The 18,857-nt window shown below is 42.8% G+C and overlaps 1 protein-coding gene across 3 annotated transcripts in view; it reads left to right on the top strand.

The window, feature by feature from the left end:
• atrx (ATRX chromatin remodeler) overlaps nucleotides 1-18,857 on the top strand; it is a 29,652-nt gene that overhangs the window by 9,846 nt on the left and 949 nt on the right. For all 3 annotated transcript variants that reach the window (XM_058649859.1, XM_058649860.1, XM_058649858.1), the window contains exons 19-33: nucleotides 55-192; nucleotides 312-487; nucleotides 590-707; nucleotides 1,900-2,030; nucleotides 2,291-2,385; nucleotides 2,514-2,653; nucleotides 3,223-3,373; nucleotides 3,503-3,603; nucleotides 4,733-4,841; nucleotides 4,947-5,124; nucleotides 6,301-6,492; nucleotides 13,550-13,699; nucleotides 15,838-15,951; nucleotides 16,862-16,957; nucleotides 17,446-17,574. In XM_058649859.1, the coding sequence (XP_058505842.1) occupies nucleotides 55-192; nucleotides 312-487; nucleotides 590-707; nucleotides 1,900-2,030; nucleotides 2,291-2,385; nucleotides 2,514-2,653; nucleotides 3,223-3,373; nucleotides 3,503-3,603; nucleotides 4,733-4,841; nucleotides 4,947-5,124; nucleotides 6,301-6,492; nucleotides 13,550-13,699; nucleotides 15,838-15,951; nucleotides 16,862-16,957; nucleotides 17,446-17,574 (2,018 nt within the window). The remainder of the gene's footprint in view (nucleotides 1-54; nucleotides 193-311; nucleotides 488-589; nucleotides 708-1,899; nucleotides 2,031-2,290; nucleotides 2,386-2,513; nucleotides 2,654-3,222; nucleotides 3,374-3,502; nucleotides 3,604-4,732; nucleotides 4,842-4,946; nucleotides 5,125-6,300; nucleotides 6,493-13,549; nucleotides 13,700-15,837; nucleotides 15,952-16,861; nucleotides 16,958-17,445; nucleotides 17,575-18,857) is intronic.

Below are 18,857 nucleotides of genomic sequence, written 5' to 3'. Positions count from 1 at the left end.
CTTGTGACAAAAAAGTGATTATTTTTAAAAAAAATGTTTTTAATCGTTCACCAGGTCCAGACTTGGTCATTTGTGATGAAGGTCATATCCTGAAGAATGAGGCGTCTGCAGTGTCCAAAGCAATGAACTCTATCAGGACGAGGAGGAGAGTTATTCTGACTGGAACCCCTCTGCAAAACAACCTTATTGAATGTGAGAATCCCTGCTTGTAAAGACATAGTTGTTGTCAGTCACACAGTGAGATTTTATGTAGAAAATCCTAGTGGGGGTTTGGGGATGTATCTAAACACTCGTCTTTGTCTCCTTACCAGACCATTGCATGGTCAACTTCATCAAGGAAAACTTGCTTGGATCAGTTAAAGAGTTCAGGAATCGCTTCATTAACCCCATCCAGAATGGTCAGTGCGCCGACTCCACACTACAAGATGTTCGGATCATGAAGAAGAGGGCTCACATCCTCTATGAGATGCTGGCTGGCTGTGTCCAGGTAAAAAAAACAAAACAAACACCTTCTATAGTTGACCCAGATTCTCTTTGACCACATACTCTTTGTCATCTTAAGTGTTAATTTGATTTTTACCTCCCACAGAGGAAGGACTACACTGCACTCACCAAGTTCCTGCCTCCAAAACATGAATATGTGCTGTCGATAAGAATGACTCCAATCCAGTGTAAACTCTACAGGTACTATGTGGAGCACTTCACAGGTGAGGACAATGCTCTCATTGAGGTTTCAGATGCAGTTTTTTTTTTGTTGTTGCTTAAAAGCAAATGATATTCAGAATGACACTGCCACTTTCTTGCTTGGTCCCAACTATTCTGATCGTTTGTGGTGTTATGAGCAGCAAAGCCACTAGGGGCTGCTAGCAGGGCTTTAAAAGAATCGGGTCTGATTGCTTAGACACAGACTTAGCTTAGTCTTGGACTAAAACTAAATTCCATTGAAATTCCACTGGAAAACATGCATAGTCTAGGATGGGGCTAAATCCTACTACAGGAGTGGCGTTTTGGCTGGGTGTAATTTGTCCAGACAAGGTTTTTGGATAAATGGAAGGCCTCTGGTCTCATGTATTCATGCCGTATTGTTAAGTCGTTTGGTGGACTTTGCTCTCTGAATGTGGCCCACAGTGTGTGTGTGTGTGTGTGTGTGTGTGTCTAAGAGTGGCAGCTGGCAGAGTGCCGCAGGCAGGGTTTAAGCCTAGTTTCCCACGTCTCCCTAATGAAGAGCTCTGGGAGAGAGGGAACAGAGGGTGGAGGGTGGGTGTGGGGGCATAAAGGAAGGGGAAAGACATTGCGAAGCAGAAGGGGCCAGAGGTTTTACACCAAAAGCGAAAACAAAGAACAGGAAAGCCGGTATGTAAGAAGAGGAGGAGTGATGGGGGTTGGTGGTATGTGCTGTGGCTCATTAGGCTGGGTTGTCCACGGGGCACAGTGCTGATGTTGTGTCTGAGGCTCTGGACCTCCACAACTATATCTTTGGACCCAAGACAACCAGTCACTCTGCAGGGTGGGAATCGCCACACAAGCTCCCCACCCCTCTCCTCCGCTTCTGTTAAAGCCACCATAACTATTGGCCTCCATTAAGTGCAGCACAGGTAAAAGATCAACATTTCAGCAGCTGTCACTGTAAATCATGATGTGATTGACGTCATCACAGGACACACATTCTAGACTTGGTGTTTCTGTCAATCAAAAGACTGACACTTGTTGCTTGCTTTGATTTGTCTTGAGAACAACTTTACTGCAATTTGTCTATATTGTGTAGAGATCAAGGTTTGAGTCTTGTGCTACGATTTCCACTCTTGTCAGCATGCATAACAAGATTTTAGGGCATGCTTTCAAGTACATAAATCAAACACACATCCATCTTCCTCCTCAAACTCTTTCCCTTGTGTGCAGGTGTGGGGAATGCTATGGAGGGAGGCCGGGGCCGTGCAGGGACCAAACTCTTCCAGGATTTCCAGATGCTCAGCAGAATCTGGACCCATCCCTGGTGCCTTCAGCTGGACTACATCAGTAAAGAAAACAGGGTAGGGCCACGTAAGACAAGACGAAACCACACTAAACACTAACTCAAATACTGGGAATACAAACAAATAACACACACACTGTGGGGAAGCAATAGAAAGGTAGTGCTGACAGGCCATGCCTCAGGGGAGAGCAACACACATTGTCTCCGCAGCAGAACTTTTTTTCCTTGTTGTGCACAATTTCTGCAGTCCACAATTTAACTGTTTGCCTGACCTGTGTCACTGCACAGTTGAGCCTCACACACTTCTCTCTCTCACAGGGTTTCTTTGACGAGGACAGTATGGACGAGTTCATCGCCTCAGAAACAGAAGAATCCTCGATGAGCATGACCTCTGACGACGAGAAGTCTAAAAAGTAAAGTCCGATACACCTCTTTCTTGTTGTACGTTATAAGTAGAGATGACCTCATTTAGTTGCCCTTCTCTATTGCATCTGTTACTCTTGATGACCCTGGCTCTTCCACTGTTCCTCCACCCTATTAGGAAAAAGAAGCAGAAGAAGGGAAAAAAGAAGGGATCTGATGACTCTGACAGCGATGAGGTGGAGGTCATCAAGGAGTGGAACACCAGCTCTCGGGGCAAAAACGGAGAGAGCAGGCCCAGACCAGAGCCGGTCGAAGAACGTAAGTCTTGCGTAATTACCACATTGAGTGTTATGTCTGGGACATTCCCTTAAAATACAAGTGATGCCACTCACCATTTATTTCCACACATTGAGTAAAGTAACTTTGCAGAAGCCAGAACCTCAACTTTTGTCTGTGGATTTACTGAAAAATGGCCACTTAGAATTGATTGAACCTGAAAGCCTCCATCTTGGGACTCGAAAGACTTTTGAATGACAACAATAAACACAGCATAGTGTTTAAATCTTTTTGATTAAGTATTGTACTGTGTGACTGGTAAAGGAGGGACCCAGTTTGCTGAAAAGTATTAACGGCTCCAGTAATTGTGGTCGGCAGTGGTAGGCTTTGGTCTCTGGCTCCAGTAGTCATACATGCTGATGTGTTCCTGGGCAAGAGCCCTGACCCCAAGTTGCTCCTGACAGCTCTATATCTCCGTGGATTGAGATGGGTTTGCGTGGTAGAGGAACAACATGCAGCAGTGGAACTCTGTACTGAAATGTTGTCTTTGTTGTTGTGAGAGTTCACTTGCTCCATGAAGATAAATCTCTAACCTTGCACGTCACAAACAGCACGGACCACTAGCTCAACACCAGGGAGCCCCTGTGCTGACTGGCACAGAGATTTTGTCACCGACGCTGACGCTGAGATTCTGGAGCACTCTGGAAAGATATCGCTCCTCTTTGAGATCATGCGGATGGCAGAGGAGGTGGAGGAGAAAGTGTAAGTGTCTCTATTTCAAATGTTGTGCACTTGATTCTCAGTGTGACTACAAGGTGCTGGGGTTAATCAGGGTGACATGTAGCTGTAGTGAAGGGATACTGGTCTTTACATCTGTCCTTGTCTTCTCAGGCTGGTGTTCAGTCAATCTCTAATCTCTCTGGACCTAATCGAGGATTTCCTTGAATTGGCATGCAGAGCGAAAGATGAGGACAAACTATCACCTTACAAAGGTATGTTTACGCCACACTCACAGGTACATGGTGAAGGAACTGGAATTATGCTCATTCCCTTTGAATTGTGGGGGGGGGCGTTGCGTGTTGCTGAACTGCATTATGGATTCAGGGCCTCCTTGCTTTTCTTGCATCAAATGTGACAGAAGATTACAAAATGTTTAACTTTCCAATCCGAGCATGAGTGCCGGCCCATCAGATCATGTTAGGCAAATATTTTAGCAGAAGTGGTAGCCAATGAAACTCGGAGCACAACTCCTCATTGCTGGTGTTTTTGTCAGAGTTCATCAGAGTCAGAGTTCATGTCCACCAGCAATGGTGGACTTCATGTCACCATCACTTTAGCAACCATAGAAATGTTCAGTTGTAACATGGCCCGTTTAAATCAAGAGGATTTCATTGTTTGCAGCGTATGGCTTCCACTGAATCCTCTTATATTTGCCTACAATCGCATTCCTCTGCATATTCGTATTTGTAAGGCTGCGCTTGATTTCATGATGTGCAACTATTCAGTGTTTGCATAAGCTGGGTTCTTATGGACTTTGAGGAGCCCAATGTTAATTTTACTGGTTTAACTTTATTCAGAAACACTAACATTGCTTTGGAAAAGGTTGAAGTATTCTCACATGGAAACGCATGTCTTTACGCCCATAAGACTGCCCACATACAACATGCATCCTTGTAATCGTTGCTTTGCTTATTACCACTGAACACACATAGACGCACGCATACACACTGCCGCTGGTGTCAGGTCATGTTCCTAGTTAAACTTCAGCAGCTGTTTTTACTTTCATTTTGAAAATGATTAGACCTTGACTTTTTATTCTACAAAAAAATGTTTGCTCAAGGGTTTGTAATTTGTAATGAAAAGATCACAGTGCCGTAATTGGAAACATACCGAGATGTTTGTTATGAAGGCTGGTGGGGGGGCAGCCATTTTGAAGGCTAAACACGGCTGGCCTCTAACCAACACAGTCATCTATCTGATGTCTGTTAAAACCCAAACTAAGTCTTTTTGACAAGGGAAAGGCCTTGTTGATGGTGACATGTGTTGTTTTGAAGGTTTGCGGTGCAGAAATGGAGGTGGTTAAGTCGTCAACACTTGTGTAACTGTAATGTATCTCTTAAGGTGAAGGCAAGTGGTACAGGAACATTGACTACTATCGCCTGGATGGATCCACTAATGCCACTACCAGGAAAAAGTGGGCTGAAGAGTTTAATGACACCAGTAACGTAAGGTAAAAATGCCCTATTATAGTTAACAGCACAACAAAAAAACCTAGACTGATGGAAACAATTCAGTCCTTAATAACGTTCCCACTTGTCTCCTTCTCCTTTGCCAGAGGTCGTTTGTTCCTCATCTCTACACGAGCTGGCTCACTTGGCATCAACCTTGTGGCAGCCAACAGGGTCATCATCTTTGATGCCTCCTGGAACCCTTCTTATGACATCCAGAGCATCTTCAGAGTCTACCGCTTTGGCCAGATAAGGCCTGTGTTTGTCTATAGGTTCCTTGCCCAGGTGAGTTTCACAGGTTTTGTTTTTATTCATTGTTATGCTTATTGATAGGCAAAGGGGTCTCCTTCAGTCTGTCTGAGCCAGATAATGATAAATATTTAAATGTGATGCATTCACAACAAACACACCTCTATTAATGCAGGTCCTTAAAATGTACATACAGCACTAGATACATTTCATTCTTTATAATCAGATGTTGTGCACCAGCACTCAGAAACCAGCCTAGAGCTCCATGAGTCAGACAAGCATCAGAGAGGGGTTTTGACCTCCAATTCCCTGGATTCTCACCGCAGAAGTCCTGGAAAAACAGGTCGAATACAAGCTAGCGTGAGATTTAATTGTACACTACGCCAACGTCCATATTAATACATTTGGTGTAGTAGGAATCTGAGAAAGATTGTTCGAGCAGGCTCCACTGCAACTGGTTGGGCGGTGTCATGAGTCTCTAGACGTGTTTCATTTTCTTTTTTTTAAGCACAGAAATCTTGTGAGACTTGTCTAGGGTAATTTGGTTTCTGCCATAAAGACTCGTTCCATTTTTTAAATATTTTTGTTTCTGAAAATGGGCTACGTGGTGTCATTAATGATGTAATCTCAGTTTGCCACACTAGGGGCCCTTTTGCTATATTCACTTGTCATTTGAGAACAAACTGGAAACAAAAGTCGTCACAGGCTAAGGGATCACGACAATTTTTTTTTAAATATCATTCGATATCAATATACACGATGTAAATCAAATTAATATTTCTGTCAGGCTTAAACACATAATATATAACACTGACACTACCTGACTGTCAATTTAAACAATAACCAACCGAGTCTTGTTATTTCTCTGTCGCTTCCTTTCTGTCAGCAGAACGTACCGCACACATGGCAGTCGTCGTGATCCATTAGTTTAAAAAAAGAATAGCAGAATAGTCACAGGAATGATATTTCGATGACGTATTGACAGTGTATTTTTTTGGAGGGGGGGGGGGGGGGGGGGGCATATAGTTATCTATTCTTTTTTTTTTTTGTATCGCCCTGTTAAACTGTTAAAGCTATCAAAGATAAAATGATCTACAGTATTGTAATGGCTTCAGTGACCTTGCGATGGTCACTTGTGAATGACAAATGAATACCCCAAGTGTACATAGCAAGGATTTTGACATTCATGCTCATTGTCCTCTCTTCTTTTAGGGTACAATGGAGGAGAAGATTTATGAGCGGCAGGTAACCAAGCAGTCTCTGTCATTCCGGGTGGTGGACCAGCAGCAGATCGAGAGGCACTTCACGATGAACGAGCTGACCGAGCTCTACAACTTCGAGCCAGACATGCTCGATGATCCCTCAGACAAGAAGAGCAAAAAAGCCACGCCCGTGCTCCCTAAGGTAAACATGCACAGGTTTATTCATTTTTTGTTTTTATTCACACTGAACAAATGTGTTTTCATGCTTGACAAATATGTTTTTTTGTAATTAGATTTAGCTCAAATCAGATGTGTAATTGGTCTTTGACCAACAACTACCTCAGATTTCATAGTTGTTGTTGTTTTTTTTTAGGCTGATCCCCAAAGGAAATGCAGAAAAGCAAGCTGTAACCTATTAACAGTAGTAAAATACTCTTTTAGCCTTCAACAAAAACGGCACAGAATGTCTTTTTAAATGCCAAGCTTGTTTTTCCAAACTTGCACCAAGTAGTATGTTCTTTCTTTTGAAGTTTAGCACTTGAGTGATAAACTGTTATTTAGACACGGTGCCAGCTTGTGTCCTGCTTGGCCTTTTTGGGATCTTTCTGTTTTTTTCCATAGTCCTTTGCTTGCCTCGTCTCTCCAATGTGCAGGTGCAGTGTCACTATTTTGGCCCCCTGGGGTTTAATAAGAACACACATCCCTTACATGGCCCATCCAACCCCGCACAGCTGCACTGATGAATCTGTTTACTGCTATTTACTAAATAGTCTTCTTATTGCAACATTGCTGCTGCCCTGTTATAAACCGGCACTCTTTTTTGGGGTTTCATTAATTCCTTGCTATCTTTTACTTTTTTTGCTGATCTTTGAATAAGTTCCATCCTTTCCTCCTCCTTTGAGGTTTATACGGATCCACTTAAGTGGTTTTACCTCGTTGTTTTGGTCTGACCTGGGTTACTATGCAGAAATCTGTAAACAGAACGGATAAATGAAACACTGTATATCCAACACAGTTGCTCTTCCACTGGACATTCAAAAGGTTGTTGAGTGCACCTTAATGGAGAAATCTGTTACTCATTAACGATGTCATAAGTTCTTTATTGTTATTCCCTTTATGAGCGTTAACAGGTAGGAGCACTTTGCGAAACCACTCAGCGATCAGCTGATATCATTGCGCTCACCTTCCATATTCTTCTAAAGCAGGAGTCGCCCTCTTAGAGTGCAGCAGAGCACTGTTGGAGATTTGAAGAGGAAAGATGTGTTCATTAAGCCATGGGCTGTTAGATGTGTATGATCTTTAATGAGCCCAGTGACATTTATGTGACACGGTATTAAAGATGGAGGGACTGACAAGCTCTTTAACAAGCCAACCTGTTTTGGCCAGGGGGTTTACTATGATGTGGCAGCAGGGCTGCAGTATTACGGAAGGAATTTGCTGTCTGGAATGATGTGAAGATGAGTCAGACACCCTCCATCACTTGGAGCCAACATTGCTCTGCTGCACAGAAGGAGAGACTGATTTAGGTTTTGCACTGGGAAGTGTTTTTTTTTCTCAGCAGGAGAGGGTACATTGCTGTGAAAACAGTCACAGGGGACACAGAGGCAGTGGTTAAAGTTAGGAAGCACAATCCTTCTGGTCATGTAGAGTAGAGTGAAACGCTGATGTCTTGCCACCGCCCTCCTCTCGTGTTAAGCCACTCTTTATGTCCTGTACCTGCTTATATCCTACCACAGTCATGACTGCACCTTGCTCACCTCGTAGCTTACTTTTGGTATCCACTCCCCGTCCAACTTGTCCCTCTGATGTCCCCACTCGCTTCCCCCTGTTCACCATTACGCCACTCCAGCTTTTCTCAGCCATCTTCACAACCATCTGTTGCCTGGACTCGACACACTGACTCTTAATGTTCAAAGCGAGCTCAGTAAAGATGTTTTTCTTTTTCTCCCTCTGGCCCTCCCGTGCGTGATGAAGGGTCATTATTTAAACCCCCTCTTTTTTAAAGATGTCTCTGTGCTCTTCAGAGAAACTAATTGGAGACAAAAGAAGCGGGCGTACTTCCCCTTAATGACAAAGAAGGTCCATGTCCCAGACGTGAGATTTCGACTTCTCACCCACTTTTAAATATATTCTGTTCATCACATTTATATCTTCCGGATCCATTTTTTGTCCGTGGCCATCCACACGAAATAGAAAAATGCTCAGTTTGAGACCATTTTTATACAACTCGGCAGTATACACTGTCAGTCATATTGGCGGACAATAGGCGTACCTCACTGTATGTGCTCTCAGCAGGTGACAGCTACAGTGTTCATTAGGCTCAAGGTAGTGCACTCAAACCTCTGTATAGACACGAGCAGACAAGAACACCATGTTTGTCTCATTAGGGTTAGGAAGTCTCTTTGACCTTAAAGGAAAATGACCTCTTGAATAGTGTATACCAGTTAGTAGAGTATACTCGTCAGGGATGATCAGCGGATTCCATGACTTATGACTTATAACAGACAAGTTGTTGTGGTGTACCCACTCTCTGCCTACTCCCGATAGTAAGTGGTTTCTTACACTTCCCAGAATGCCTTTTGCCAGCTTTCAGAAACCTGCCTGAGCTTGTTAAGTTACAGGTGGAGAGAGGAGCGTTAATGACTGAACAGCAAGACTTTGAGCACTGGGCCTCATTTGCAGTTTTTAGTCTGTTGGGATTACTGACTCTGTCTCTGTATACCACTCATCTCTGTATAATTAGAATTTTTTTAGCATGGCTGTTATTTTTTCACTGTACAGATTAGAGCTGGGACAATAAATCGATTAATCGATTATTTATCAATGAATCGATTATTAATCTGTGGTGTAGGGGGCTCATGCTGATGCTGTTTGCTCACCTCGCATTAACACTAAAGCTCTTGGATAATGTCTGCTACTCCTGAGTCGGCACTCAGATTTATTACCTGTGATAATTATTGTAGGCTACTCATCATTGTGAATTATAAGGCAACTGATGGCCCTCTTTTATTGTAAGGTGTCATAAAGACTTTGTTTATTTATTTATAAGGTCATTCATGGTTTTCTACCCCTTATTATCCCCATTTTACCCACTTTTAATACATCACTTACCAAACATGATAAAATGAATAGGCTTGTGTTGGAGGCACTGTCTGTTTTCACTGAAATCCATTTTTTAATTGCACACCTGCCATAAGATCTAAAACAACTAACAGCCTGCTTCTTTTTTTTCCATCTTCAGGGCAGTTTGTTTCAGCATATTCTTAATTGCTTATTTATTTACAGAGTTTCATGAATTGTCTTATCACATTTTACTATGCTTTGCATTCCTTAGTATATTGTCTTTGTTCATAATTTTTTCTTTCCTGTTTACTTTTTTGACGAGTGCGAATTAAGTCTCCTTAATAAATAATAATAAAAGTTGAATATTACATATCCCTCAACACCACAGCCCCCCATACTATGAGTCACTGCCCTTTGGAGAACAGCTGTTTAGTACACAGTCTGATTTTTTCTTTTCTCTCTTAAAAGTAATTCAGAAACCAGTTCCCATTTTTGACTTCTTACCTCCCAGTGGTGTTACTCCATTGACTGCTTCTGAATTCCTCCTGACCTGTCTGTCCAGGTCCAAACAAAGTCTTAGTTAAGCCATTTGTGATATGTTCAATTTTGTCTGTAACTGGCTGGCATCTGGATAAAACCTCTGACTTGTTCAAAGGTCCTGAAGCGTATAAAAACAGCGTAGTCCTGAGGGCAAGAGAAGCTTACTGATGTCCAGCTACTAAACCCATATTTCCTGCAGGGAACTGTTTAGAGTGGGCCAGTAGGGTTCTGTGTATCATTTGTCTGCAGCTGGGGGAGAGGGAGTTTTGTCATGCTATGTTTAGATATTACAAATATGTCAACCACTCTCATTTCTCCTGTTTTGGCCCCTCTGTTGCTATGGTTAATGTACCTGTGCATTGAAGCAGTTTCAAAAAGACACGGCAACCTTTGATACTGTGAGAATTTCTGGACGGCGTGTACCCATGTCCCTCTGTACCACAGACACAAAAATAAGGGGCCTATTTTCCCACCGTATTTTTCCGAACCCGACTGCCTCTCATCTCCTCTCTTGCACATTTAATGCCTCCTGTGTGGTTTATTCTTTTGAGGGTTTATTGTTGTGGCAATGGCAGAACTAAAATAAAACGGTCACTGTAGAGGCACGGTTAAAGCATTCTCAACACAGTAAGTGGCCAGTTAGGTGCAGGAAATTGAGTTAACGTGGTTGCATGGTGTGCTCGAGAAAGTATATGAAAACTCGGCCAAAAAGTCTTGCCTTCATGTAGCGCGCAGCTATTAATGCAGGTGGGCGTTTAATTGCATCAGACCCTTTACAGTTCAGCGTCACTTAAACTCTACTGGTAAAGTACATGTGGGTGCCTTTGCCAAGTTGTAAAGTCTATATGAGGTCTGCTTATGTAGGCTCCCAAGTTTTCATCTTTGTGATGTAAGGTGCCTAGTTTGCTTTACATCTTTTATGGACTTGTGGCGGTTTAGCCATTTTCATAATTCATGCATTATATGTACAGGAATTAAACCTCAAAAGAGCCTAAGAAATAAAAGGGAAAGGACTTAATAGTCATACAAGTCATTCATGTTTAATGCCTTGTTTGCTTATATTGTATAATAAAATGTTTTTTTTACGTCCTCCTTACCCTTTTTCTTGCCTTGTACTGCAGTCTGCTGCGGCTGTGCTTCTTCATATCAGAGCTGTATGTTACATCTGAACATACAGTACATACTGTGCAGCAAAATGCGAGAATCATTTTCTAAATTTCACACTTTCAGGAATTGTTTACATACTCCTTCTCAGGGGGAATACAAATTGACTTGAGTGGGATAATTTACCCCCATCTCTGCACATATGCCCACCCAGCATTACTTGCTTCCTTTTTTTTTTCCCCCTTGCACTTAAGTGATGGGCTTTACCATGCAACTCTATAACAATGACAATAGGCCAGGTCAAGTTACCTTCCATCATTAGTGCTGGCTCGACACACACTCATACACACTGAGCGCAGCGGGATTGGAGATGGACCGGACCACCCCTGCACCACTGCTGTGGGAACATATTTAAACGTCATTCACTGTTGGGTCAAATGACTGCGATGCACACGGGTTTTTATCGGGTCTAATTTGATCAGCATTAGTGAGATTGCAAGACCGGGCTGAACACCTTGCCTGCTTTATGTTTGGCAGCAACACGTGACACACATTCATCTTCCGGCTGTTGGCACAGCTTACTATGTTTTTGTGGAGCTCACCTGGGACAGCGCTCAATCTTAATTGTCTTTCATTTTATTAGCAGCTTTTTAAAGTCCTTCACTCACCATTGAGTTTGAAGAAAAGGATACAAAATAGTGAAGACTGTAACATTGTCACAGAGCTTTATTGAGCCGCTCCCTTTTTAGGAGACCTGGTAATTGGGTGAGAAAATCTTTCAACACTAAAATTCCACATTGATGTTTTTTGTAATTGAACAGGCCATTATGGATTAGGGTTAACCCTAACACTAACCTGACTTATTGTAGCAGCCCTGGTGCACACTGTGGAGGGTATGAAAGGAACAAACTCGTCCCCTTTGCAGAAATTCCTGTTTCCACAATGCAAAATATGCCATTTGTTTTTGCACCATGGTTAGAAGTAGCTGCCATAAATCTCCTCCGTCAGACAAGATGCCAGAGCAGTCACTAAGTAGAGCGATGGAAATTTGTAGGTTGTCATGAAAGATCAACTTGCCCAGATGAATCTAATTGGCCACTGGATAATCCTTACTGTCACCACAGAGTCTGATTCGAGCTTTGTCATCCCATGCTTGTTGTGTCTATACCAGTGACTGAATAACATAACTGCCTGTGCTGGCATCTACCGTGGACTTTCTTTGACCTTGTGCTCACCTACTTTGGCAGAACAAACCATGATGGATGCCTTTTATCCGAGTAAGTTCAACAGGCTCGCTCATGCTTTTATGTCCTAATTAGAGAGCAAAGGAGCAGCTGAATCGCTGGCTGTGCCTCGGCTCTGAAATGTCTGGTGGTAAGGGGTGGCCTGGTTTTGTCCTGATTGAGTGCGATGGCTGCGAAACATAAACATGTGTCAATGAGGAGCAAATCAGATCCAGATCCCAAGTTTGTGAAGTATGTGAAGTTTGATGAGTATATGTGTGAGAGGCTCTTGGGCACCTACCTGTCTCAGCTACCTTAGTTGTCACTCTCCGGAGTGCGGAGAGCCTAAAAATAGGTTCATGTGTAGTTTTGTTGCTGCTCACAACCCCCCCCCTCAAGGATCTAGTTTCACTCCGTCTGGCCTGGTGTTTATTTTCAGTTTATTCGATGCAGGTTTGCAATCACTGCCTAATTTCATTGTGTGTTGTTTCTGTTGTGTGTTTTTTCCTCTCTAATACCAATGACATCTATGATAAATTTTGTTTACAACTTAACACTCATTGTCGCCATTTAGAATGATGAAGCCCGCCCTCTTTGAATCGGGCCATGTGCATGTTAGTGATGCAACTTCTGTATGACGTTTCTTTTCCAGAATGCGAAGTTCCAATTTAATGTAAAGCTAAGTTTAAGACAAAGAAAAGCAAACATGCCGCACAGAGTAATTCAAACCATGTTTGTGTGAGTGGAGCCTGGCCCAGCAATCTTAATTTTACTCAGGTATTGTTTTCAATAACATTGTAGTCATGGAAACCAGACCCCCCAAAATCCTTAATTTATTTATTTCTGTATGTTATATATATATATATATTTTTTTTTTTACATTTCCTTTGAATCCTTGTACAGGCTAATCCAAGTTAGGTACACAACTAGGTTTTTTTCTTTTTTTTTTTTTTTCTTTCTTAATTTAAGCTGAATTTAAAACAAATGATTTCTAAAATATTTTTGTGAATGTTTGAAAGGTCTAGGGGAATAGACACAAAAGGGACACAATGTTTTAATTCAAAGTAGATCTACCTCTGTGCGTGAGTGTGTTTAGTTTTTTTCTTAATTAATGGCAGTTGATAAAAGCAATCTGATTCCTATCTTTATATGCCAAAATCAGGACTTGTACTAAAAGTCTGAAAGCTTTTTTTTTTTTTTTTTTTTTTTAAACTCAGGAGGCCGTGTGGCCTTCATCAGCTCTCCCAGATCCAACTCTCCCTCCCCTTCAGTGATGAATTTAAACCCACCATGACCCTTTTCATCTTTTTGACATCTTCCTTGATGTAGGATCTCTTCCTGGCTGAAATGCTGAAGAACAATAAGGACCAGATTGTGTGTTACCATGAACACGACTCCCTGCTGGACCACAAGGAGGAGGAAGCCCTGAGCGAGGAGGACCGTAAGGCTGCCTGGGCCGAGTATGAAGCCGAGAAAAAGGTAAGAGAGGAGACACTCAGGCATACGTGTTGTAGCCGACGTATCCACCACTTCAAAAACGCCACATATAGCATTTATCCCCTCTGTCTGTCATTCTCCTACTCATTCACATCAAAGGTGTGCTTAGCAAGGCCCCACATTTGTTTGTCAGGATGTGTGAGTTAGTGTTGTATCTGGATAATCCTTTCATCACTCAGAGTGAGCAGATGACAGGACCTCCCTCTACTCTGGTGATGGCCGTTGTGGCCCACCATCAGGTTGGCGATCTGCTGTACAAATAAGTGAGGTGGTCCAAACGTACTGTAAGCACATAGGTCAGTGAAGGTTGAGGGACTCCTGTCTGTCGGTGTAACTCTTTTCTTTCCGTGCCCCTTGTTCATCCCTCACCCTCCTTTCCCTTTCTTGTGGAACAAAGCAATGGACAATAAGTGGGGTTTATTTGGAGAAGTGTGCGGGGGTGCTTGAGGTTGTAAAGTAGCAGGAGCAGGTCTCCTTGCTCCCCCTGTGTAATCCTAGATTCTAATTCACTCTAATGATTATTTTTCCAACACACACTCCCTCCTCTGCCCTTTGTGTGCCTTAAGCGGCTTTTCCCTCCAAGCTCCTCTGCTTCTCAAGAGAACAGTGGGTTCCCATTCTCAGAAAACCGGGGAGATGGGGTTGAATGTGAGAATTTCAGTTTGGTTCACATCACTGCAGTCGAAATATACGAAAGATGGAGAAGTAGTCGAGGGGCTGGTGGTAGGTTTGGGCACTTTTTTTTTTCTTTTTTACATTTAATCAATTGGTGCCACATTTCAGTCCCCAAAGGTGTGTCGAAGTGAAGAGATAAATGTGAACTCCCCCACAGAGAGTCATGAACTGCTCCACCTCTAAACTTAACTGTGAGCTACCGCCACAGCTTGATCTGCGATGGAACAAACCAAGTTCCTAGCCAGGGTGTCTATTTCTGGATTTGACCTGAACCTGAGGCCAATGCGGTTAATATACGCTGCACTGCGTTTCTGTGATACGCTGTTACATGGTCACTGCTCGGTTTAACTGATCATAGGCATGTGCAGTGTGAGTTACTGTTAATATACACATAGAATATAGAATAAACAAGCCAACAGGACAGAACCTAACCCAAAACTGTTCATTTCAGGATGGGCTGTTTCGCGCGGTTATTAATTCTATTGTGAGCAGGACCCAGCCATTGCTGTTGGACATCATGCATCACACTTCTCTGAGCTGTGTTTGAGAAAAAAAACTGGAACAAAATGTGGTCTCTGCTAATGTCTTCACAACCCATAAACCCTCGTAAATGTTGCACCGTACCTTAAAGAGTCGGCTAATGGTAGCCAGGGAAAGCTGTGTGTTAAAATGTCAGGTTTGTAACTCAGAAAAAAAGGAGAATAACAGGGCGCCCTCTACTCTTAACAAGGCTTATTTTCAAAAAAAAAGAAAGAAGAAAAGTCATATTTGATCGTCCTTCTGCAGAGCATCTGAAGATGCAGCTGAGGTTTAAGAGGAGTTGCTTCTAAAAGAGAAACCCAAAAGGGAAATGTGTGTTTTGGCGGTGGATTTATGTGTGCTGTGGTTTTGTGCTTGTTTTGAGGTTTTGGCCTGTTTAGGCCTGAACACCTGCCTCTGACCAGGTCCAAAGGCCTAAAGTGGCCCACAACACACACACACACACACACACGCACCTCTACATACCGGAAGACAAGATTACAAGGCACGGGAAAACCATCTGCAGCAGAGGCTCAATTACACACAAACACTGGCATCCTGCTGTCCTTTACTGAGACAGGACTATTTACATCACGTCACTCTGCATCCCTCACTCGCTCTCTTACTTAAACACACATACACACTTTACTACAAGAGAAGCAGGCGGTTATCAAACTAGCTGCTCTTGAGTTGAAGTTGAATGCATGTGGGGCTTTTTTTTTCTTTTTTTTGACTGAACATGAAGTGAAGAGCAGGACGAGTCACTTTGTGGATGAGTTTGTCATCCAAAGTGACTCTTTAGTTCACGCTGACACAGTCTCTCCCATGATCACATCATGCCTCGAGTAGCTTTAAATACCTGCCTAATCTAATGAATGTGTACTAATCCTGCTGGTCTCTCTTTCTCTCTCTCTCTTATCTGTCAGGGTCTTTCCATGAGGACCAACTACCAGACATATGCCAACATGGACACGGGCGCCTCCGGCTACTTCAACTACAACGTGGCGGCTTTGGCCTCCCTGTCCAACCAGCAGCTGGAGGTATGTAATGAGCTCCACATGCCCCTCTCCTGCCTCACACTCCGCCCTCTCCTTCCCTCACGGCATGGCGCCCCACATTCCTCAGACCCCACTGCTAATTGTGACAACGGTCTACTAGCCAACAAGCCCAGTCTGCCACACTCCTCTACCCAACCGTTTGTTATACTGCATGTCTGGTGCGGCGGCTATTTATACATTGCGGCACATCTGACTCTGAGGACACAAAGTCCAAGAGGAGATTTGTGTTGTTGTGTTGTGTTTTGTTTTGTTTTGTTTTATCACAACATAGTGAGCGTAACGCTACTGTGTGTTGGCGTCTGTTCTTGTAATTGTGGCATATACAAACAACAGTTGTTGAAGCTTGTAGTCAAACATAATGATAGAGTTTAAGTGGACACGCTATTGAATGATGGAGCAATTTTTTTTTAGTGCTTTCACACTGGCAAACGCTGGCACGGTTCCCGTGTGTAGGCTTCAGAACCTTGGTGCTCCAGCACGTATTCACTGAATTCAACTGAAGTTCCACTGCCCTATGTCATCAACAGCAGCTGTTACTCGATACACAACATGAGCAGAAGTAAACATAACAGTGGTGACACAGTCTGCGATCTTTTTTTCCTTCTCTTTATTCAAAATGTATCCAGAGATCACTGAATATGCTTCGTTTCCCTTCACCATTTTCACCGCCACGTACTTTTGTCTTCCTTTGGTCTACACTGACCACTGATGACGTAAAGGTTGGGTGAGAGTGAGTTAGTCAGTTTATAAAAATAAACCAATCGAAGGTCTTGTGTACTGACCAGCTACAACATTAAAACCACTTAATCTCCATCATGTTACGATTGAGAAAAAAAGCTCATCTGCTCCCTTTTTCTTTACCTTTTTAACCCTTGAATTACTTTGTCTTCAGGAGCTCATAAACCAAGGACGACAGAAAGTAATTGAAGCAACAAACGCATTAAAGTGTTTACCACGGGAGTCGGTGGAGGACACCATCGCGAGACTGGTGAGTATAAAGACGAGTGCAATAAAACTCATCAATCATCAGTTAATGGAGGCTTGATGATCATTCTTTTGTATGTGTGTGAGGAGTCAAAACTGAAACGTGAGCAGGGGTGATGCGATGCGTTTAAATATTTGAACTCGAGTGTAAAATTCGCATGACATTAATGTCCAGCGTCCCCATCTTGTATCGGAAAAGGAGGACAAATGGTGGGGCAGAGTGACCAAGGAAGGTGGATCTCCTGGTAACTTCTGTAAATATGTGTCGCTTGATTCAAACATTAGTTGCACTTTACTATGGCCGTAGATAGCTTAGCATTAGCCCCACAATAATAGTCCCCACTTATGTTGACTGCAACGCGTCATGAAAATAAGAGACACAATCTTACAAGCAATAATCAAAAGTAATCCGTCACTAATGTAGAGTAGGATTTTAACTGTGTGTTGGCGGTGGATGTTAACCAGTGTGAGCTGTTGTCCTGTCCCCCACAGTGGAAGGAGAACCCGGCACTGACTGAGAGTCAGGTCAAGGCGATGGCTCTGTCACGACAGGCCACCGTGGAGCTGGAGATCAAGCGCAGGGAGCAGGTCTACAGAGAAGTTCTCTCCAGCCAGCAGACGGTAAGACATTTTCCTGAGCCACAGTGGTTGATATCTTGAGGACAACTTTAGACTGCCCCCATTTTTTAACTACCAAACTAGTAGTGGTGTCCAAAGCCTTGTTTCCACCGAGCGGTACAAGTGTAGTTTGTAACGGCCCACTTTGGTCTGCCTTGCATTTCCAATGCGGGGTGTGTGGGCTGGATGGTGATAGCTGCTTCAGCTACATAAATAGCGTGATGTCTCACTGACACGACACAATGTTGCCCTCCAATAGATTCCATGAAGAAAGCAACACAGTAAACAACGTGTTATAATGGTGGCTCTTTACCACAAGGATAAGACCAGGTTTGTTTGAGAGAAATGTGTAGCATATGTTGTTATTTATTTTGTGTATGTGTGTGTTTTTATCGTTTGTTCCCCAATAGAACGGTGTCAAACTAATATCATTATGATCCCCCGTATAGTGGTCTATTTTTAAGAAAGACTCACATAGTTAAAATAACAGTGTTCTATGCACAAACTAAAGTTTTCTTTGTCTAGTGAGAGGAGTGGATAGAGGAGTAATGAGTCAAATTGCTGAAAACCTGCTGCAGTCGGAGACTTGAACACATAAGCACTGTCATATTGTCAGTATTTCAATAATATGCAATTTTCAAGTATCTTGCCATGAAATGACTGCATCACTATCAATATTTTCTGTCTGCACATACAATTTATCTCATATTTCTGTCAATATTTAATTAATTGTACTTTGGCAATCCATATGTTCATATGTATATCTTTACATATGAGCATATGGATACATCTTTAACCCTCTTATGACCATCATCATCATCAGGCCAACATGGATTTATTTTGATTATATGGCTGTAGAATTGTCTAAAAATGTTCAAACTTTCACTTTCAATAGCTGGCAGTTATTCAACCGTTTAGGAATTATGGTACTGAGAAGCTGACGTCACAAACGTGTGACATGCTGGTGAATCTTTGTCTGTGATTGGACGGTCGTTCCGTGGAAGTATATAATAGTATATATAATACCGTTCTCTGCTTCTCAAAGCAGAGAACAGTATTTCTCTGCTTTGAGAAATCCGTCCATCCGTCTTCTACTGCTTTATCCTCCACACGAGGGTCGCGCGGGGTGCTGCGCCAATCTCTGCCATAGGGGCGAAAGGCGGACTACACCCTGGACCGAGCGCCAGTCCATAGTTTTTGAATTTTCTTGATATCATAAACGGTCTAGGAGTTGCGGCAATGAGAAGAATCCCGTCTGCGACAACACGATGGTCACAGAAGGGTTA

The sequence above is a fragment of the Solea solea genome, chromosome 14, assembly GCF_958295425.1.
Source record: "Solea solea chromosome 14, fSolSol10.1, whole genome shotgun sequence".
Taxonomy (NCBI): Eukaryota; Metazoa; Chordata; class Actinopteri; order Pleuronectiformes; family Soleidae; genus Solea; species Solea solea.
The sequence above is the reverse complement of the archived record's forward strand: the minus strand, read 5'-3'. Positions and strand labels throughout refer to the sequence as shown.